This window comes from Accipiter gentilis, chromosome 9, assembly GCF_929443795.1.
Source record: "Accipiter gentilis chromosome 9, bAccGen1.1, whole genome shotgun sequence".
Lineage (NCBI taxonomy): Eukaryota > Metazoa > Chordata > Aves > Accipitriformes > Accipitridae > Astur > Astur gentilis.
The window spans coordinates 14,338,066-14,360,099 of NC_064888.1; the positions used below are offsets into that span (position 1 = coordinate 14,338,066).

Below are 22,034 nucleotides of genomic sequence, written 5' to 3' on the forward strand. Positions count from 1 at the left end.
AGTACGTAGCTGCAAATTGCCAAGAAGAACCAACCTGCTGCAACAAATCACACTGGCAATTCAATAGGCAGCAGTAATCCTCTCCAGTTTTAACTCCACTGGAGAATTTGAACATGCTAAATAATCTTATCTAGCCTCTGGCAGTTGACCATTTACCACAAACTTGTTACTTGTTACTGTAAACGTGTGTCTCACAATGTTTGATAGCTTTACTACGGCCAGCTCTAAATAATATTTAATGTTAGTCATGGTTAGCTTCTGATGTTTCAGTCCAGTGCAGATGAGAGGAGATTAGGTCAGCATTTAGTTTTTGCTGCAGAAAGATTTAAAAAATACACTGAGGAAAAGCCAAAATACAGCAGCTGGCTTTTTTACAATGGAAAACGGAGCTCTGGCTGCCATGGCTCTTGGGGTCTCTCTGGGGAGTCTTGCGGGACGCAGGGCAGCTGAATGACCGCCATCCTGGAATGACTGCCATCCTGCTCAGGGCAAAACCTGCAAGTCGTATTTGTTACAGCAGTCCCCTCCAGAGCAAAGGATGCCTGGGATTCCCTCAGTGCTTCAGGCAGGCGGGAAGTGTCTTTGGCAGCCCTGAGAGCTGCAGCTAGTTGGCTGCATTACAGCTGCTGTGAATCTCCTGAGACCCCTCAGCAATCACCCCTGAGCCAGGGCAGACACTCAGGCTACTCTCTCTGCCACAGAGCTGAGAGCACAGCTCCTCTTCAGAGCTGAGCCCGCAGGACCCCCTGCTCTGAGGAAGGGAATCTGGAAGTCCCAGGGTCCCTAGCTCCAGGACAGCCTGCTCTCAGCAAGGCTGATGCAGCAGGCTGAATTCAGAGATGGGAGTTCTCCACAAACCCACCTGACAGTTTCTAACAGGGCTGTGAGTAAGTATCAGCAGAAATACGTCCGACTCCTTCCCAACATTTTCTGAGAAAATTCTCTCACTTGCCTCAGAAAAGAAAGTGTTTGCAGAGACATTGTTTTCTTCTCTACTACCAGCGTCTCAAAACGAACACTGGGCTTGCATCACTTCACTGTGCATTGTATTTGTATGAAATGCAGTCATGCTTTAGGCAGAAGAAGTTAGTTACGTTTCAGGCGAGGATACGCCCCAGGACATGCTGTTCACACATGGCTCATGCAGGGAGGTAACAACACACTCTGATTCACAAAGATCCTCTTTTAGATGAGACAGAAAACAAAGCTAAGGACTATTCCTGATTGGGAGAGATCTGAGATTTATTGCACATGCTGGAGCAGACTCTGCTTGGGTAACTTGACATAGATCCAAGTTGCCATACATAAAAGATTGTCTCTGGATCTTAGGGACTCTTCATAGCTTGAATTCCTGATATGTAAACTATCCTCATTAGTGGCTCCAATCTTCCCATTTACCCATGGAAAATATCAGAGCTTTGCTAGTTTTTACTAGCGATCCAGAATAAAGACAGTGGCCGCAGCAGCACAATCATTACTGATGTCACCAGGGAAAAGATTGTTCTTTAGAATTAATATCACAGCTCCTCACAAGTAGGATAGAAAAACCTGAGGACCTGATTCCCAGCAGAAACTAACAGCTGTCTCATTTCCAGCATTGTTTAAGAGACAACTGCATCGAAAAAAAAAACAATTTCTGAACTATGGTCGCACAAAAGAAAACAAAATGAAGTATTACTGAATTACTGTAATTGCAGTTGAATGAACCCAAGAGAGGCATTTTCAGTATGAACGGGGTGCCAAACCCCAGCAAGAAGCTGTCGTCATTTTCCTGGATTCTAACTATGCTGTCCTTGGGAAAGAGTTCAGTGTTTTCTTGGCACAGCAAAGCACAGAGTTGAACTTACAGCTTATTTGCACTTAAAGATAACAGGCCCACTCAGAAGTGTTTGATGCTTACTTGGAGACAAGATTTTTCTTTCAGATCAGGACAGAATGCTCACTGCTATATCATAAGAAGCCCATAGTACTGTAAGTGGTGATGGTAATGTTTTACTGTATTCCTAAACTCTAGACTGGCAGCAATTGTCTGAAGAATCAGGTCCACAGCACTTTTGAGCACAGTAAAGCACTCAGATATGCATTGAAAGCCCATCCAAGTACACAGGACTGAAGTCCTGAACTGAAGCACTAATTATTCTGTTCTTCTCTGAAGGTTGATTCTAAACCTGTCTTCTTTGATGAGAATGGAAACAGCCAGGACATAGAAACTCTTGGATCCACACCTTAAAAAAGCTCACTTCACTCACCACAATCCCAACTGGAATTAAAGGTCATGAATTTGCATTAAAAAAAAAAAAAAATTGTAAAAGGAATTATAATGAACTGTTACTCTCTTGTTGCCTATCAAGAGAATAAGGATTATTTCTCCTTAAAGTGCCACCCTCATTAAAACTCCTACTAAATATTTTTTGATGCATGAAGAAAAACAATGCCCATAAAAGTTTATATGCAGCTTTTGGTTAACACACATTTCATCTCCCAAGGAATTTTTAAGCAGCAATCCAGCTTTACTGTCAACTGTGCTTATAGTACTAAATTTGGCAGGTATCTGGTGTTGTCATATACACAGTACTTTACTATTAATATTCTCTTGCTTTATGTAGACAACATGAAGAGAGAGACAGCTGAGAGAGTATCTCTGTTACTTCTAAATGCAGCTGAAGGATAACACCCGCCCCTGGCTGGCTGACACTTATACCTTTAATTTGCCCTAGCTCTGCACATTGTTCAAGACTTCTAGTGACAGCAACTGATAACAGTAGGAAATTATGCCTATGATCTCATAGCCTTTGTGAATTAGCAAAAAGATTAATGATAGTAATTGGCTCTCTTATTTGTCCTTTGCAATAGGTGCATGAAAGAATAGCTGTCCTTAAACTGCATAAATAGAGCAGTCAACATTTATATTCTAGCACCATAAATTAAAGGCATTTCTGCTTAAGAAACACTAAGGAAAGCAGCAATTTTCTAATAGTGCTGGAAAAGGAAACAGAGATCATCATTCACTTTGATATGTGAGATACCATTTATCTGGTGCAGACAGCCCTAGAGTCCCATGATAGGTCAAGAGGAATAGAAGCATTTTAAAAAGGAGTGTTTGTGATACAATCTAGTTAGAAATTAAACACATCAGAAGAAAGGACAGCATTTCAATCTCCCAAGTCAAAATGCCTCAAGAGGATGAAGCATTAGCAAAGACTGAACTTTTCGTACCCCAGTCTGGAGACCACTTTAAACACGGTCTGGCCGTCATCACAGAAGGATGATTACCTATTCATTAAATATTTTAAACCTGTTAAAAGGGGCTTGCTAACTGATCTGCATTTCATTCCACACCCTGAATCATTTACAAAAGGTACATTTCTTCATGATTTCAATGATCACAGTCACACATGAGTAGATTCATTAATTCATCTTTTTCCCGACATGTTAGTTCTATTCACCTTCTGTAGTTGGAGGGAGATGCCAGAAACATAATTTTCCTATTTTCCTGTCTAGGTACCTTTCCACTCATTCAACTTGTAAATATTTCATGTACTTCATGTACATGACAGAGAGGTTAACAACTCCCCCATATTAGCTTGTGAGATTCACTTGTCTTTGAAATGCCTTTACTGTTTTTAAAGTAGTTCTACAGCAATATATACAAGACCTGCACTTTCAAGACCAAGTAATAGATAAGCTGCTTTTCTGAGCAGCAAAGGTTTGGTATTATAGTACCAGGGATCAATGCTGCATTTGGATCTCTGCTGGTGGAACCCTATGTTAGTCCAAGTCCCTCCTAACAGATCTCAAATTATAGACCTAATTGAAGACCCAGGGCTGGAAGTTTAATTAGCCTATGTTGTTGTATTAATACAGCAAACACTGAGAGCACACTCAATGAAGGGGCATTTAAAAAACTAATCACTGCATAATATCTTGTTTCCAAACTTGTTTTTGAAGCCAGAGTTCATTTCTGCTGGGTCTTGTCTTAAAAATTTTGGTCCATTTCTTAAATTTTTGCAAATATTCTCTTCAAATGCTTGATTTAAAGGATCCTGTTTCTTTGATTAGAATAAAGATGTTGGCAACTTTATGAATAGGGCTAAACAAATCCTGGCCAAAATTTAGTACTTGAAATTCAAAGTAGAAACTGAACCAAATTCTCATCTCATCAGTACAATTCTTGCTCCTACCAGCCACACAGCTGGGTGGAGGATACCTGCTCACTTCCCAAGAAACAATGGGAACACAGATCACTGTGGCATTGCCTTTCCACCAATATGAAAATGAGCGGAATTTGGTGCCATTCCTTTTAAATTGTATCAGTAACTGAAAAACTACTTTTCCATAATAGAAAATTATGACTGCTGGCCACTGAAGTCTCACAAGTTGCTCACTCTGCTTTTTGAAAAAGTTTCTTTGAAACAGAATAACAGTGAGCTTGTGGACATTTACCCCATCAAGTGCACTGTACATCAACCACAGAGATGTAAGTGAACAGGCCTGTATCAGCCTTTGTTCAAGAGGGCTTTGCTTTCTGGAAAGCAGAGGAAAGAGCATTTAATTAGTTGCTCTGCTCATTATTCATACATTAATAAAGCACTTGAAAGGTATAATTTCATTACTCATTGACATCAAATTTCAAAGGCCCTGTTCTCTCCTATGAATTCAAATTAATTGTGCAAAGGTAAATCTGCAACGTTGTGCAGAGGAGGCTACAGGAACCACCCTTGCTTTGTGCTGCACAACCAGCCTCAAATCCCAGGCCCGCAGTTTATAGAATGACAAGTAACTTGCTGACTCTAGTTTGTAATCAAACCACATAAATTTAACACTGAGTTTTTCAGCATTCCTCCCATCACAGAGGGATAAGGGGGGAGCCTATCTGCACTTTCCACACCTTTAATCACCATCCCAGGAAGGGAAAAATGACATAGCAAGCTGTCAGCAGGGGAGAGGCATATAGACAGAACTTACTGGATGCCAGTCTCCTAGGAGTCGTATTTTGCTACAGGCTTTCTCCATGGAAACCCAGCCTCACCAATCTTGTGCAGTCCCAGAGTGCACATCCCAGACTCAGAAGACTGAGATAATTTCTCTGCATGCTAAACCAATTATATTTTGTTTTCTCATTTTAAATAAGTTTTTATCTTTATAAAGTAATATGAAAAGGGTAGGGAGAGGCCTTCTTTTTCTGTTTAGTTTTCAATTTGTTATTTTCAACAAGAAAATGTGAAAAAAATATTATTTCAAACAAACATTAAAATACTATAGCTGAGCTCATAGAAAATTCATGATGAAGTCAATAAAAATCAGCCAAGTGAATTTCTCCCAGCAAAGCCAACTGGACTCATCCCATATGTTGAGTAGCAGAAGGACCCTCCCCCCTCACTATCTTAAAGAAGGTAGTGACAGAATTTTCCAGTTAAATATGTGAACAACTCATCCAAAATACACAAAACATGTTCAAGCAAACTAACTTAAAATGAGACATTTCACAATTGTACGGTTTTTCCCCCAGTATGATTCACTCAGCACAGCTGACTGAACAATTCTGTTAATGTGTGAGCTGAATAACCAGTTTGATTGTCCTGACACTTTTGAATGAGATATGTAATTTTTTCGCATCACTCTCCCAGCTGTTATGGTGAACACCATGTAGCTATTTGTATATTCCAGGATGAAAAATTACAGCTCTGGGTCTCAAAGCTGATTAATAAACATGCACTGAAGGTGACAAGAACTTTGAATCTCTATAAAAACACTACTAAAAAAGCTAAATTACTCTATGCAAACCTTCAGTTCCTCCTGAATTTTCTCCTCCTCCAATTTGGCAGCTTTCCGATCTTCTATTTCTATTTTCCATTTTTCTGCCACTATTCTGGCTTTTTCTTGAGCCATAGCATCCCGGAATTTCTTTGTAATTTCAGCCTCCTTTTGCCTCCTTCAGAAAAGAGTTTGAAAATAAAAATCATTTAAGACACTAATTATTTTTTTAACTCAAGGATCAATACTTGCTCACTGGTTGCAACAAATCATTAGCATAAGACTTCATGGAAATGTAAAAGGAAAGAATTAAAATCTATTTAACAAGAGACCTGCCACAAATCAGATTTGAGGAAACTATCCAGAAAGCAGACATTTTCAATTTTTGATAAATGACTAATTAAAATAGCACCTTCTAAATTAGAGAAGTACTTCTTGGGTGTCTTTGAGTCATACCCTATATTTTTCCTTCCCTGGACAAAAAAATAGATCTGTCAGTCTAGCAAAGCATGACTGGGAATTTATTGTCTCTCAAATATCAATGTGAATGTCTGCCAAATAGATTGTTTATTAGTACTGACAATGTAAAAGGAGCACAGAGCACAGGTTGAAGCTTTTAATCCCGGGTTAAATATGCAATCACCATAAGCAAGAAAAATCTGGTATGAAAAGGAATAATATAGAATAATCTGATATTTAAACCGTCACTTTTCAGTGCTGGACTACAAAAGGAAGTCCAGGAGGCAGGTGGCCTACTTCCTAACCATATCAAGCATCAAAACACTTTTGACTCTCTCCCAAAGCTGGAAGAGGCCCTGCTGGAAATAGCAGCATAGCACTTTGTGTAATCAGTTTCTGAACTGCTGGGATAAGAATTAATACAGGTCATATGCAGTTAAAACCAATTTCAAAAGAGATTTTGTACCAAATGCCTACTGTGGGCATAGATGTGTGATACAACAAACGTTTCTAATCTAATCATCTCAAAACCAGATTGTTTCATTTTTATTTATTTACAAACTGGTCAATGGTTTAGCAAAATTCCCAAAAGAAAAAGGTTTGCTTCACTTTTTTTTGTGAAAGAGGGGGTTTGTTTTTCAGTTTTCAATACAAATAAAATTACATTTTTCATGTGCTGAAAAATTACCAAAACAAGTGAAAGCAAATGTTCACAAATCATACTTACCAGTCTTACCCACCATTACCTGCTGCCTTTCTACAAGGCCATGTCTCCCATTATGCCAAGTGGACCCTGAATTCAGATTCTTAAATCCTCACCATAGTTCTTCTGCCTCCTTCTGTGCTTGTTGCCTGGCTCGCTCTGCTATTAGCTCCTCTGATATCTGTTCATATGGCTTGTCACCTGGGGCTTCTCCCATAACCCAGACCCAGACCTCACCGTCCTTCCCACGTAGCCACTGCACATGTTTGCCATTACCTGCAAGAGCCACCAAGAACAAACCAGATGTATAAATACTGGTTCAAATTCTTACATAAATATAGATTAAAAGATGGGAAATCTGCAATTTAGAAACATTAAGTTTGCAATTACCATTCAGAATAAAACATTACTGAGAGGTTGGATGAAATCTTCAGATTTTTGCTGGGGCAAAAAAAGGGGGGTTGTACGCTCCAGATCACACAATCTTTAAAGACTCACTGTCCCACAAAAATATGGAACTATCAATTCTGACATGTATTTCCCAGAATTTAGGTATTGTGATCCCTTTTTAATTGTTTTATTTTCTTGCTTCACTCAGCAAATGAAGAGAACGGCAAAAGAGATGGAGCGACAACAATAACCAGTGACTTTATGTGACTAGCAATGCTACAGTGCACAGAGAATGTCGAGTGTTGAGCATATAGAGACTTCATTGGAACCCCTGCAAAAAATCCAGAAATTTCCTGCTCCCACTGTGCAAAGGGGGAGTTTCAGAAAGCCTGCATACTCGGAGCACACCACTCAGCACTGCAGAGGCTTTTCTGTTCAGGTCGGCAATTGAAAGGGATTAAGTTTCTGGTTCAGTTTTCATGAAAGACACCATGCAAAAATCTATGGTTACTGTGTTGACAGAGTGATTTTAAAAACAGCAGAAAAGCCTGAGTGCTCTTCACAAAATAGACTACATTTGGTGAACCTTCATGTCCAAGAACCAACTATAGGGTTCCTGCTGACTACAAAAGTCACTAGATTAGAACCTATCTGAATACATTTTAATAGTCACATACACTGCCTTAGGATGGTTTGGTCTTTTCCTTCTGCTTTTATATGTATACTAACAGATATTGTATGTGTTTCAGAGGTTCATAATGAGGAATTGGTAGAAACAGCTCTTATGCATCCATTTTTATGTTTTATTTCTTGCAAATTTGGTGAAATCGTTCTTTACAAAAGGACAATCTACCACAAAGACCATTTCCAAGATGAACAATGGATTTATTTTAAAGAACACAGACTAAAAGTTCATAAAGGCTCAGCAGTTCATCTCACTTCTTGTATATTACAGTCCACTAGATTTCACCCTCTTACCCAAATATTGAGGTTAGTAAATTGTGCGTTGCCACATAGCTTCTAAAAGGCATTTTGTCTCATTTGAAAATGTGAAGAAATGGACAGTCTGCCATTTTCCTAGGTAGTTTGTCTCTGATGTTCCCATAAGAGTTAGAAGAAACCTGGTCCTATTTGAATGGCCAGTCTTTGCTTCAGCTCTTCCTACATCTTTCTGTACAAGCATCAGCTTAGCTACCCTCACCTTCAACTACCTGTTGTTCTATGATAGGACAGTATCCATTTAACCAGATTAAGTTTCCCGATGCACAATCAATAAAGTGTTTTTGACATCCCAGACTGAAAGAAAAAAACTGCAGGAGGGAATGAAGAGGGGCTGTTGACAGCAGGCAGTGCCAGTGCCAACCCACACTCGCAAGTGTTGACAATATGAACTGCAGGCAATGAACATATCAGATCTCTCAAGGAAAGCTAATATTCTATATCAAATTTGAAAATGTGATTTATATGAATTCCCAGTGTTGGCCTAATGGTACTGACTTCAAGGGGGGGGGGGGGGGGGGGAGGGGAATTTAAGCTAATAATGTTTACCTTCAATAAGTCTCAAAAGCATTTGCTTTTTCACAGTCTATCAGATTATGTCTCAGGTTATAAATGTGAATGTATTTTATTGCGGTTCCTAGTGTGTACATTTCTGTGTTCCTATCAGCACAACATTTATGTCGTATTTTTTGGATACAGCATTTGAACACCATCTGCTGAGAACTGACTGCCCATATCAGTATTTCCCTGCAAGGTTTTCTCCTACTGCATTTTATAGTAAAGTATCTTGGAAAGTATGGAATGATTTCCCAGGAGTACTGATCTCACCTAAGCAATGGCAGCTTTTGTTTTAAAAGTGGCCCATGTCCTTTTCCCTGGGAGGAATCTGGATATCCTAGTTGTTGCCCTTTATTTAGTACTTTAAAGAAGCATTGCAAACAACATGCCTCATGTTAATTTTCTTGTATCATAACTGGTAGAGATACCAAATACTTCTACTGTTCTGAGACAACTTAACCACTACTGCTCATTTATGATCTTATCAGATGGAAAGAGAATTTAAAAAAAACTTTTCAGGTAAGCAGACAAATTTTATCTTTGCTTCTTTCCATGTTTTCTGTGCTAGTTATTCATTCATATATTTCTCAGAGGCACAACTTATCCATTACTACCCAGCCCCATAAAACAAATAGTTCACTTGTAGACGTGTCTTGAGAAATTATTCTCTGTCTTCCTTTTAAAACAATGGATGCCTCTTCTAAAGCTATGGACAGTAGATGTATAAACTTTTTGAAAACATCAGTGTAACATATTGTTGATTCAGCACTAACTACGGTCTACAACAGTACAGTATACTACTGTATACGCATCCATAGTTCAAGTTGAAAGATAACAGCAGTATCAAACAATCTGGCAATTTTAAGCTTCAGCATTAAACAGACAGACCTCCACATGTACAATTTTAAAACAACTCAGCTTGAGCACATATGCCTTTATTCAGGTTTTAATTTAGAAAAAGAGAATGTCTCCTTCACATCCAACCACCCTTTCTATTTTACTTCAAGAAATGACTCCCGTGCAAATCTTCCCTTAAACTCATGCTCCCATAAAGTTGGAGATGGGCTTTACTGTACAATTTGATCATGAAGCTTGATAGATTCTTAGCACAGAATAACATTCAAAAATGAGTGTGCAGAAGAAAAAAGCAGCTTAGGGAGAAAATCTGGCAATGTGAAAACGGAATTCCTGTCATAGAAAAAGTCTTTGCAGCCTGCAGAATCAAGTTCACAGTGGTCAGTGTCAGCTATTGTAGGCTAACGATACTGGGCTTGCACTTTTAAACTGTAGAACCAATTGCAAGATCTGAGCTGAAAGTACAGAACATTATTTTCCTTAATATTTTTAGGAAACTAGTGTTGTCTGCTTTGCAAGCAGAGAATGACTACCATTGAGGGCTGATTATAATAAAATAATTTCTGCTTTAAGGTGCCTCTCAAGTGTTACAGTTTTCTGCAAAACAAGATATTTTGTTAACACGCTTCATTTCCAAATGAAAGAGAAAAAGAAAAAAAAAAAAAAAACACAACAACAACCCAAACCAGAAAAAGTCAACTAAATCTAAAAGGAAGAGACAGGTCCTGACTAAACAAATCTAGGTGAGAAAGAGGCAAGGGAACTTCATGTTTCCTGTTCAGAAGCAGGCTTCTGAGCCCAGTCACAAAGCCTAATGCAGAGTCAGGAAATAAAAATTAAATCTCCTTAGCCCCAGTCTTGTGCCTTGACCACAAAAGTACTTTTCTTTTCCTGGAAAGACTGTGGCACGCTGCAAATAATTACCATTAGGAAGTAGTGGACATCAAAATTAGTCTACATTGGAGACTAGAAATGAAAGTGGTTTAGAAACAAACACTGCTTTATCAGGAAAATGTACTGAATAATTTACCAAGTCTTTTCCATTTCTACTCTTCAGACGAATGATTATTGGCTGTAGTATTCTACCAGTTTTTTTGTCTAAAACAACTCTGTAGCAGCACAAGAAGGCAACACTAATTCTTGCAGTTCTTTTCACCTGTAGCTCTTCCACAAATTAGTATCTCCCATGGAGTGTCCCTAAACCTATATCTACACTGCTTTGAGACAAGTAAATTGGTTTCTGGATATTGGTCCTTACTCCAGACAAATACAAAATCGGGTATCTCAAATTTGCAGCACAAAGGGATCACAGTGAAAACTTTCTTGGAGACCTACAGCCCAAACCAACAGCAACACAAATTTGCACGTATAAAGACACACACAATCAAAAATAAGACCAAATCATGTTTACTATTTGTTTGCGTTTACGCAGTCAATTCTATAACAGCAATGAAAGTATAAAACAATGCCCTAGAGAGTAATAGTAAAACTCAAGGCTCTCTCCTCTAAGAATTATTAGTCTCTACCAGCAGCACTACTAATCTCATACACACACAGAGTGCTGGAGTGCAACCATGAGTTGCGCTATATGGCACCACAGGCTGCTCTTGGCCTTCCTGCTCCCCTTAGGAAGTCCCTGGTGTAGGCACGGTACCGTTACTGTCAGGGCTGAATGCTGCCAGAACATAGGAACGCTGCCAGCCACCTCAGGAGAACGAGAAAAACAGCACCTGAAGGTGCATGGCAGGGGAATCCTGGCTGCGCCCAATGCTCAGGCTAAATCAGGCTTCAACTCCAGTCAGCTCAGACTTCCACACTGTGACTAAGGCTTAAAAACAAATGGAGTTAAACAAAGGAGAACTGGGCCTTTACACTGCCTCTGCCAACCGGGCCAGAGGAGCAGGACCACGGAGTGCATTTGGGTGTGTTATGGGGGTTGATTTTTGTGATTTTGCGTTCTATCTGGCTTCATTTTCACACAGGCTTCTAATTAAAAGCCCTTTAAAAATAACAGAGGAAATGGAATACTGCTGGAGCCAGCTTCCTTCCTCCAAGCTTGTTCACCATTGCTTTAACAGTCACGGAATCCCTAACAATCCCCATTTGCCATCCGACTCCAGTGTTTACAGGGAAGCTACTCCAAGGACCGCTGGAGGCCTCATTTGGTGTCACGCCTCCCAGCTGTGCTGTCACTTGCCTGCCTGCTTAGTCCAGCCAAATGATGGAGAGCACCAAGTAACCCTGACTGCCTTTCTATCATAGGGAATATTACAGGCTGTGTCAAGTGTAAATTCAGAAAATCAGAAGATCACTCATTTATACTCTGAGAAACATGGAATGGCATTCAAAGTCTCCTGAAACTTTCCCCAGAGAGCCTGCTATTTCCATGAACGGTCTTGTTTCTCTGAGGTTGGGCTTCCCACCATAGTCCTCCTGCTTGGAAGCCACAGATCTCTGCAACCGCAATTGACTCTCCCTAGTCGCTGGAAAGCTATGTAGTTATACAAACAGCCTTTGACTCTCTCTTTAGAAAACATTCCTTTTCTTTTCTCTCTCTGCACTAGAAAAAGGCTCCTGAAATTTATTCTGTATTTGAAATAGGCTGCATGAACATTCACCGCTGACATCAAGCTGGTCAGCCTGATTTACTTTTGTCATTAAGAGACAAAATGTAGCTTGTGGAGATTGGTGTGTTTGTAGGGTTGAGGTTTTTTTATTCTTTTGGAGTTTAGATATCTGGTATACTTTGGTCTAAGCATGAGGTTTCACCCTTGACTTTCCGAGCAAATGATTTTAATGGCTTCCTTAAAGTAGAAGCTTGAATTTTGATAGTCTGCAAGGGTAGATGAGGTTCCATTCAGAGTTTCATTAGCTGCAGGACATGTGTTAGAAGTACATTGATTAGGATGAAAATGAGAATGTGAGCTGTAGGCTGTTCTCAGGTCCTTGAGCCTACCCAGTACAAGTATTTTATTTAATTATATTTCTTTTTTATATGAACACACAAATAGACACACAATTTCACTTTTTTCTAAGGAGAAAACCTAGGAAATTACTGTGAATGTTTCTGACAGACTGTTCAAAGGACAGAATGCATTTTTCCAAACATTAACTGCCATAAATCCATTAAAATACATATAGAATAATTAGGTGGTAATGATGAAAGTAATGAAAATAGCATAACCCCTCAATAAACTGAAGATCTGCTATAATTAATTCTGTGGTCTGCCCCTGCTAATAGTCAAAGGACCATGAACCCCTTTCTTCCAAGAATGCATTCAAAAAACCCAGTCACTTCAATTCTTAAACCAGGAAGAAAATGGGGAAAAATTCTGAACTTCTCAAGCATTCCCCCAACATTTCCGTTTACACACCCTCCAATTTCAACACTGTGTTGTGTGCCTTTTTGTTTAAAGAAGGATTTGCAGAGGGAGAAAGAAATTCAGCTGATTTACATTACTATATCAATAAGGGTTGCAGTATCTCAGTGTTGCTGAAAAATCAGCCTTCATGGCTCTCCAGCTGCTTCCTGATCATATAACAAACTCAATCTTCTGTTTATGGAATTACAGCATGTTACCATGGAAATAATTATGCTGCAATATAGCCCTGCAGGATCAAATAAAGGAAGAGTGACTGCAAGAGAGCAAACATTAAGGGAGGAAACAGTTACTCAAATAAGACTATGGTAATTAACAAATGTAGCAAAGATAACTGTACATAACGCTCAAAGGTAAGTGGGTTTGCATTATCACCTGGTATGTATATATATAATACATATATATACAGGTTTGCATATTGTAAACCAAAAAAGAAGAAGAAAAAAAAAAAGAAACAGAGAAATAAAGTATCATTTATGTGGTCTCTATCTAGTATGTCCCAGATATCTTCTTGGCTCCCTGGCCAAGGCATGTTGTTACGCATAACAATTTTGTAATTTGCCCACTTTCAACTGGGAGATAATATTCAGAACTCACTCTTAAAGACATTGTTCTATCTCTTTACAATCTAGAGGTAGTCTCTTTCTGTCCATTGTAATGACCCTTTCACCGTAAACAGTATAAAAATGCAGGTAAACATCAGATCAAAGTTGAAGGTTGTAAAATTCTCATCAGTATCGTTCATTCGATTTTTTTTTCTTCATAAAAAAAATGAAGACAAGAACGTAGCACTATAATTTCTGATTTCTGATCCCAATTGTCTCTTGTAAAGAGCAAAAGCTATATACAGGGCTTGTTTTCTCACATAGAAGCATCACAGAGCATCCCGATTTTCCCACTGCTGAAGAATAAACAAAAACAAGCCTGCATGGCTACTTCAGGCTCTGCTGGTAAGTCAAAGCAGTCAGATGAGGGTTCTCTGTCACAGAATGAACAGAGAACTATGGATCACATTCTGCACCAGATTCCCCTACTTAATGGCAGCGTGACTCCTTTTGTCAGGCACACAGGACCACAAAAGCAGGGAGAACCATACCACTACAGCGAGATTTTCCAGCACCACAGCACATGAGTGGACTCGAACGTTAATGAACCACCACCAGTGTCTGGCTAAATCCACTGCTGACTTGAATACATTGAGTTTTCCCATGTCTTCCCAATCCTGGTGCCTCTGTCCTTGAATGTTTTAGTCATTTATGCTAAAACCTGGCAAAATCGGCAAGGAAATATTGAATTAGCTCGGCCGCAGTACTGCTCTCTTTCCATATCAAGTATTCATGAGCCTGCAGACAGTCACGACCTTGTATCACTACCAGAGCACTAGTATGTACAAGAAAGCCCATCTAACACCACTGTGTCCAGACAGGCTGAGGAACACAATGCCGTAGAGAAACACAGGAATGCTCTCCGTGCCAGTGGCTCAAGTAACCCAGTAGCCTCTCTCAGAAAGCGGCTGATGCCAGATGCTTCAGACAACAGGAGCGCTGAGGATCGCACACGTGCAAGAGAAACGTCCAGCGATATTCTGCTGTCACTTTTCTGCAAAACAGGGAAGCCGGCTGCAGGGCAAGATATGAGACTAAAAAGCACAGACTTATGGCTAATCTTAGGAGGGCAGAGAAGTCCCTCTGGATTTGTTCCATCTGGTACATATTTAGGTCATATGGCGGTTGGAGGTCTCTTTCTAGCCCCAGGTTCGGAGAAGCGAACAGACAGTTTAGAAGCTGCTGTTTAGCCATACCTCAGTACACAGCCACACTGAGCTCGAGCTCTGAGCAGCTGAGTGCTGGCCCCAAGGTATACAGTACAAACAAAACTGCATCATGTCACAAGCTGCTATACATGTTGTGAATATTACATTAAAAGTTTTCCTATGACTTCAAATTAGGTGGCTCAGTCCCCTAATAAAAATTATTCTAACGTTCTCGCTAATGTTCTCCTGTTACTTTTTCAGTTGGATCTGAATTGGAAACAGAAGACAGGACTCTACAGAATTCAAGCCAGCAATTTCAGAAATACTCGAGTCTGATGTCTCTGGTTAGACCCATAACCAATAAGAGAGAGAAAGAGACAATGAACGCTGCCAGGAGCGTGTCTCCGTAGGAGAGAAAATCTTAGCTAAGCACTACCAGGGTGTCTAGAGGCCTTAGTATAAATGAGGAATACATTTCTGAGTTCAACAACATAGAAAAAAATGTCACTGCATGTACACCCACTCACCCTTCATACACACACTGAAACACACGCCCACGCACTGGCCTTCACATGTGACACTGAAGCATCCTCTAACCATCCACTTGTGATATTTGAAATACATGCTTCCAAACAGCTTCATCTATTCTCTAATGATTTTCTAACACAAATGCCATTTAGATAAAGAAATTATTTTCTAGCCATGCTGCGATAAGCCTGCCTAATTTTCTCCCAGCTACTCTTGTTAAGGACAGGTAAAAAAGAGTGTTTACAAATAGCTCCTGTCTGAACATCATGAGCTCCAGTTCACAATCAATAAATGTCAGAATAAGCAGCAGCAGACCAGCATTGTCTTCCCACCCACATGGCTGTCCTTCAGCTACCTAATGCTCAATAGTTTTTGAGATCTCATTTTGGGTATGCTGACAGCTCTGGATACTGCATCAGAGTCAAAATCCAAATTGGCAGGATCCTTCACTTACTCCCAACTCAGCATACAGCTGAGTTAAAGGGCTCCTGCCTAATCAAATAAATATGTTTCTTTGCAAACTGTAAAGCTGCCTGTCAGTCAACTCTCAGCAAATCCCCAGGGGATCTTGAAATTTTGAGGAGACTTCCCTTAGTGATTTTAGCACAATAAGAAAAGGCAACCTGTTTTATTACAATGAAAATATGTTCCTGAAAGATCTGCCCAGGAGTAATTTGTAAATGAACTGGAGATGAACGTCCAGGAATTCAACTCACTTGTGAAGCTATTTCAGTAGAAGCCAGCAGTCATGATTTAATTAAAGCTATGTAATACTTCTTTTACATGGAATAAGTTCACTAAACACTGCAGTTTTGGGAGGACCCAAATGATGCTCAAATTCTACTAATATTTTTAGGCAAGGTACAAATGTAAGCTAGGTGCAAACAGCAAAAACATGGGAACAGTTTATTCAATATCTTCTAAAGGAAATATCTCATTCTGAAGTGATGTTTAGATATTGCTCCCTTTTAGACATTGATTTGTGTTTTTAAAAAGGGAATAAATTAAAACTGTTGAATAATCTGAAAACATTTCATTCACCCCCAAAGTGAAATAATTTCATTAATATTGACTCACTCTGAAACAAATTTCAATTTTAACCTTTCCTCAAGACTCATGAAAGCAAACAATCCAAATGGAAAAGAAGGCACAATTTAGCATTTACTGAAGGTGACTGATATTATTTTCTTTAGAAATGAAGAATAAGACTAACTATACATAGAGTGTTGCACTATTTGGCTTGCTAAACACTCTCAACAGCTTACATCTTATTTCATCGTTTGGACTTGGTTTTGTTTTCTAAGAAGCAAATTTCATAGTACTGAATCGGACATTTATGGACAATCTGTGTTTGGTGGTGCTTCTGTAAAAACCGCTGCAGATTTCGGGCCTTTGCTAGTTAGTTTCTAAGAAATTAAAGAATTATCACACTGACGAGCATTCCCTAAAGCTGATGATCATTTTAACTCTAGTACAAGGCCCATCTGACTTGTATATGGCACTTTTTTCCTCCCCAACTGTGCACTTGTGGTTTCTGTAAGACAACACATCTAAACCTTGCACAAGAGCCCTTCATCCTCAAGTCACTGTAGAAAATCAAAATTGGATTCACAATCACTGCTCTGTTTCAAAAAATCCACCCCTTTTGCTATGCTGCTGGGTTCACACATACCGTTGCAGGTAAGCTCTTGAATCAGATCAAGCCCAAGCACTTTTTTGAGCATTTTTAATTAAAGAAACACCCATTGTCATTAATTCCTTTTGTTCTATCTTACCCTATCCCATCCCAAGAAGGAGGGCAAAGTTTTCATATGTAGCTATTCAAACTATGAGGAAAACAGAAGGATTTGAAAGGTAGTCCTATAAAGATAATTCTGATTAAATTAGTAAAAAATTATTTTATACAAATGTTATGTTGTATTCACAAACAACATATACATTTTTTCTGTCAACTAGAAAATTTCAGAAATATGCCACAACATTAGAGATATTGAAGTCTCATCTCTGTTTTCTACTGTATGTCAGGTTACAAAGACCTCTGTAAAGCAAGAGTAATTCTTGGCTTCAACAAAATAGCACAAACATAAAAACTGTGTCATGCAGTAGAGAGTCAAAACCAAAACCTTGTGGATGATACTGCTCAAATCCCTCAGTTTCAAAGGAATAAAGAAATGTAATTGCAGTACCTCTAAATTTCCTGGTAGCCACTAATTTTAAACAAGAATAAAAATACTACATATTCTACGCTGTGTAGCAGGGGGACAATGTTTGGGAATTTGCTTATACATCAATAGAAACTGAAAACTAAGCAGCTTCAAGGTCCAAAAAGTGATAATGCCAAATGTCTTTTAGGAAAAAAAAAAAAAAAAAAAAAAGAAAAAAAAAAAAAAAAAAAAAAAACAAAAAAAACCACAAAAAACAACCACATATTTTAAGATAAGAAAGGATTATTACAGTCATCTACTCCGACCCTTTGAGTCATATAGGCAAAACCATTGCACAGTAATTCCTATCTTACACCATAATTTCTGGCTGACTTTTTTCACTTTTTTTTTTCTTTTACAAGAAACTAGCTCTGCTATGAGACCATTTACCATCATATTATGGAACTGTACAGTAGAAATCAGTTACAATTTTCTGTATAGTTGATGACCAGCATGCCTGAAAGATGGAAGTTATCTTTTGTAACTCTGGTCCACATCAGTTCATGGAAGTAAAAATTTATTTTCAGCAGAACCAAATAACTGACTTGCAAATCTAATTCCAACAGTACTCTCTATAAAAACATCGTTAAGATCAGTTCTTTCATACAGTTCTGAAGGAAGTAGAAAGTTTCTAACAGTGGGCAAAAGTCAAACCTAAGCGATACCTTAAAGTGGCAATTTAAGAAGGTAAAATGGGTATGAGGTATTGTGAAATTTAACTCCATGTGTATTCGTGAATACTTTTGTCAGAGCAACTATAATCTATAGGTTACTCTGCTGCTCTCCTTTCTCTTATTCTTTATAAATCAGAAAATTAATTACCTAGAAAATGGTTTCCTGTAGTAGGAAGCTGAACAGGTTTCATGTATAATTTATATATGGAAATTGAGGTGTCAACACTGTGACAAATCATCACATAAATATTTTTGCAGTTAGATTTTTCTGCATCTGTCTTCCTCAAAGAATGAGCATAATACAGATTATCTCAATGATATAATGTTGTTTTGGTATATGGAGCTGAACTGCATTTTTAATTTTTTCTCGGCTACAAATCAATCAAAATGAACAAGGGTTTTGTGTTGTATGAGAGAAGCTATTTTGATGCCATCTCTCTTAGGATAGTGCCATTCACAGTAAGTACACTAACATGAAGAAAATAGAAATTAAACAGGATGAGGCTTTCCAACATCCACCTTGCCATCTCTGAGGGGCCATTTTAAAATCCTATTATGGCTGATTAGAGTCTTCTGAATGTTCACCCTTAATTTTAAGGCTACCATTGTAACTTACTCTAGAATCATTTCATACAGGCCTTTGCTTCAAGTGAGTCTTGGAAACTAGTTTTGCTTTGAAACATGTTTCTTTAATGATAGTCTTTGAATTGTTAACTATCTAATGGGCACTTTGTAGGGTTCAGAGGCTCTAAACATTTTAAGAAGCCTGACAACTGAATCCAATAATCTATCTGTATTGAGGTGCTCCAAGAAAAGCTTTCTAGCATGGGTGTGTTAAGATGAGCAACACTTTAAACACTGACTGCAGAGTCACATTGCTATTAGACCGCTTTCTCAAAATCAGCTACCCCAAATTATTAGAAATTTTGAATATTCAAGTTTTAATTGATTTAAAGATAGGATAAGATCTTTGGCATTTCACAGGGAAAGAACTGTTTGGCATATCTCTGTGACATTTCCTTGTTGAGTGAGGAATCACTGCAACTACATTTCCAAGATGAAAATGTTTTCTATCTTGCATCAGCCTAACAACTTCATCCTGTGAATGGGAAAAGAGCTGGAAGCCACTTGTTCAGAGAAGAGAGCAAGGAAATAAGTATTTCTGTTTATTCCAAAGCACTTGGACCCAAGACGAGACACTTGGAAATCAACTTTGGAGTTCTTTTTTTGATATTTTCTTCCATGATTTAGCTTATTTGCTTTTTAAGTCAACACACACATTTAGCATCCACAGCAGCCTGTAGAAGGAGCTCCACAGTTTAACTACACATTGCATGAAAACACATTTCTGTTTTATTCTTTTTTTGGTTTTGGTTGCTGGTTGGGTTTTTATTGGTGTTTTTTTAATTTGTCTGGTTTTTTGTTGTTTGTTGTTTTTTTTAACATGCTTGCCCCCACTATTATCCTATTCTGTAGCCATAATCTTTGGAGAGTGTTTACTAGTACAGCTGGAAATTTAGTCTCATATGGTATGGCTGTTCTGATGCCACATCTTATTCACAAACAGCCCTTCATAACAAGCTCAAAATCATGAATTTATCTCCTGTTCCAGCCACTTGGAAACATTTAATGTCAGGTCAAGAAACCTCAACAGCACAGGCAAGACTGCCGTTTGCCTGACTGAGGGTGAGGGGTGGGGATGGTAGGTGAAGAAAAAAGCCTTAGGAGTAGAGGGGAAACTTGGTCATGATACATCTGTTACCACTGAGAGAATAGGAGCAGTGACTCCTGACTGAAAGAGGCACTTCAAAACAATTCCCCTTACTCCCACACTAAACTATTCCCCTGGAGAAAGAACCAGCCTTGAGAGACAAGGAGCAGGAACATGGTGCCTTTGCTGCCTCAGACTGTCTTTTTGCCTATGGGGACAGCTGGCACTCTTCCTTGTATTCTCTTCCAGATGCATGCTGCACCATAGCCACTTGCACGCCCACCATCCCCAGCTCTTAAGTATAGAAGGAGGTCACAAATCTTACTTTGTTTGCGCCTCGCTGTCTTTCTCAGCACAGCCTCCTCCATTCGTGCTTTTTCTTCCCTCTCCTTCCAGCGCCTCAGCTGCTCTTCTCTCATTTTGTAGAACAAGATCTGCTTTTGCTCTTCATTCAGCTCTGCCAGGAGTTCAGGGTCAATATACATATCACGCAAAATTTGCTGCAGCATGGTGACTCAAAAAAAAAAAAAAAAAAAAAAAAAAAAAGAAAAGAAAAGAAAAAAAAAGAAAAAAAAAAGAAAGGAAAAGAAAAAAACAGAAGATAAACCTGCTTCCAGTTATACTCACTACAGTGGCAAAACCCCACTGATGGCACTCCAGAAAGTAACCTGCAGCAAAGGAGCTGTCCCACACCAGCCTGCCCAGGAGAGGTTTGATTCTTGCTCTGGCCCTCTTCGTGTAGGCATATTCTGCTCCTCGTCTCTTACAGGGACAGAGTTCTCTGTTTATCTCATCTTCCAAAGGTAGGGACAGGTGTCAAGTGAAAGGAAGGGGGAGGAACAAACAAGGATAAGGAAAAAAGTCAGTTCAGTGCTCCTGACCGCAAGCTGGTAAAAATAAGGGATTCTTGATTGAACCCATCAGCTTTGCTCCCTTGAGCAGAAGGAATTTCAATGTAGAGAAAGTCTCAGACTTCCAGCTCAAGTGGTTTCCTTTAGCCGCAATACACTCCCAAGGGTGTAAGTGTTGCCCAGGGGTTTAAAGTGATGTCATGGTGAAAGGTATCACCTACACCAACAATATCTATGTCACTTTGGGAACTGATCTCTTCTGATAAGAGAGAAGAAAGGAGTTTGCATATTATTTCCTAGTTTAGCCTGTTAACTAGTCTCAGCAGGGTAGGTCATATTAGAGGTCCTATTTACCTGGTGTTGACAAATATTGTTACGCAGCAAATGGATTAAAACGCCTCTAAAATTAAAAGCAGATGTAACAAAAGCCACAAGACTCTTGTTATCACTTTATAAATAGTAAATTAATATTAATTAAACAAGAGTAAATTCTCAGCAGTTCATGCAGACTATGCAAGTCCTGCTGTTGATTTATTTTCCACTTTGTGAGTGGAGAAAGTTACAATGTTGCTCTTCAAGCCAACTGTGGCTTTTCACTATGTGAGACAGTTTCACCAAAAGCAGTGAAATAATTTGATTTCAGCACCAGGGCCAACAGCCACTGAATTGTGTCCAAGAAACCCCACAACACACCAAAAAAACCAAACCCCAAACCCTCTGGATTCCGGAGCCAGCTTGCACTGGGCAGGGGCTCAGCTCCCCCAGGGAGCAGTGGCACTCTGTGGGAAGGGGACATCTTCTCAGGAGAACCACGATGTGGCCACTTGGAGTCATGACAAAACACAGATGACGTGTGCAGGCTGAGCCGAGTCCCACTGCATGGTGTTTACATAAGAATGAAGAGCGAAAGCAGATCTGTGAGGTCTCCTCACGAGAAGCCTTCTTTATAGATAGGTATCTGTCAAATGATTTCCATGATCCTCATATTCAAAACCTTACACTGTTAATGCATCTATTCACGTAACATTCTTTTGATGTATGCAAAATACTATCATCTTAATTTAGGCATAAAATACATCTGACCTAAACTGTCATTCAAGACAAGACACTGTATCACCTACAAGCAGGAATCCAAAGATTATACTTGAATAATGCCTTCAGCTGAAACAGAATTTCAGAACCCATCATGTTTGGGCTTTATAGGGCTCAGTTCAA

At 39.1% G+C, this 22,034-nt stretch overlaps 1 protein-coding gene across 1 annotated transcript in view; it reads right to left on the reverse strand.

Moving 5' to 3' along the window:
- The window catches only part of SH2D4B (SH2 domain containing 4B), a 66,059-nt gene extending 45,582 nt beyond the window's left edge, over positions 1–20,477 (reverse strand). The window contains exons 1-3 of the mRNA XM_049809708.1: positions 20,294–20,477; positions 7,033–7,192; positions 5,785–5,932 (exon numbers count right to left, since the gene is read on the reverse strand). Coding sequence (XP_049665665.1) covers positions 5,785–5,932; positions 7,033–7,192; positions 20,294–20,477 — 492 coding nt within the window. The remainder of the gene's footprint in view (positions 1–5,784; positions 5,933–7,032; positions 7,193–20,293) is intronic.
- Positions 20,478–22,034: the final 1,557 nt, after the last annotated feature.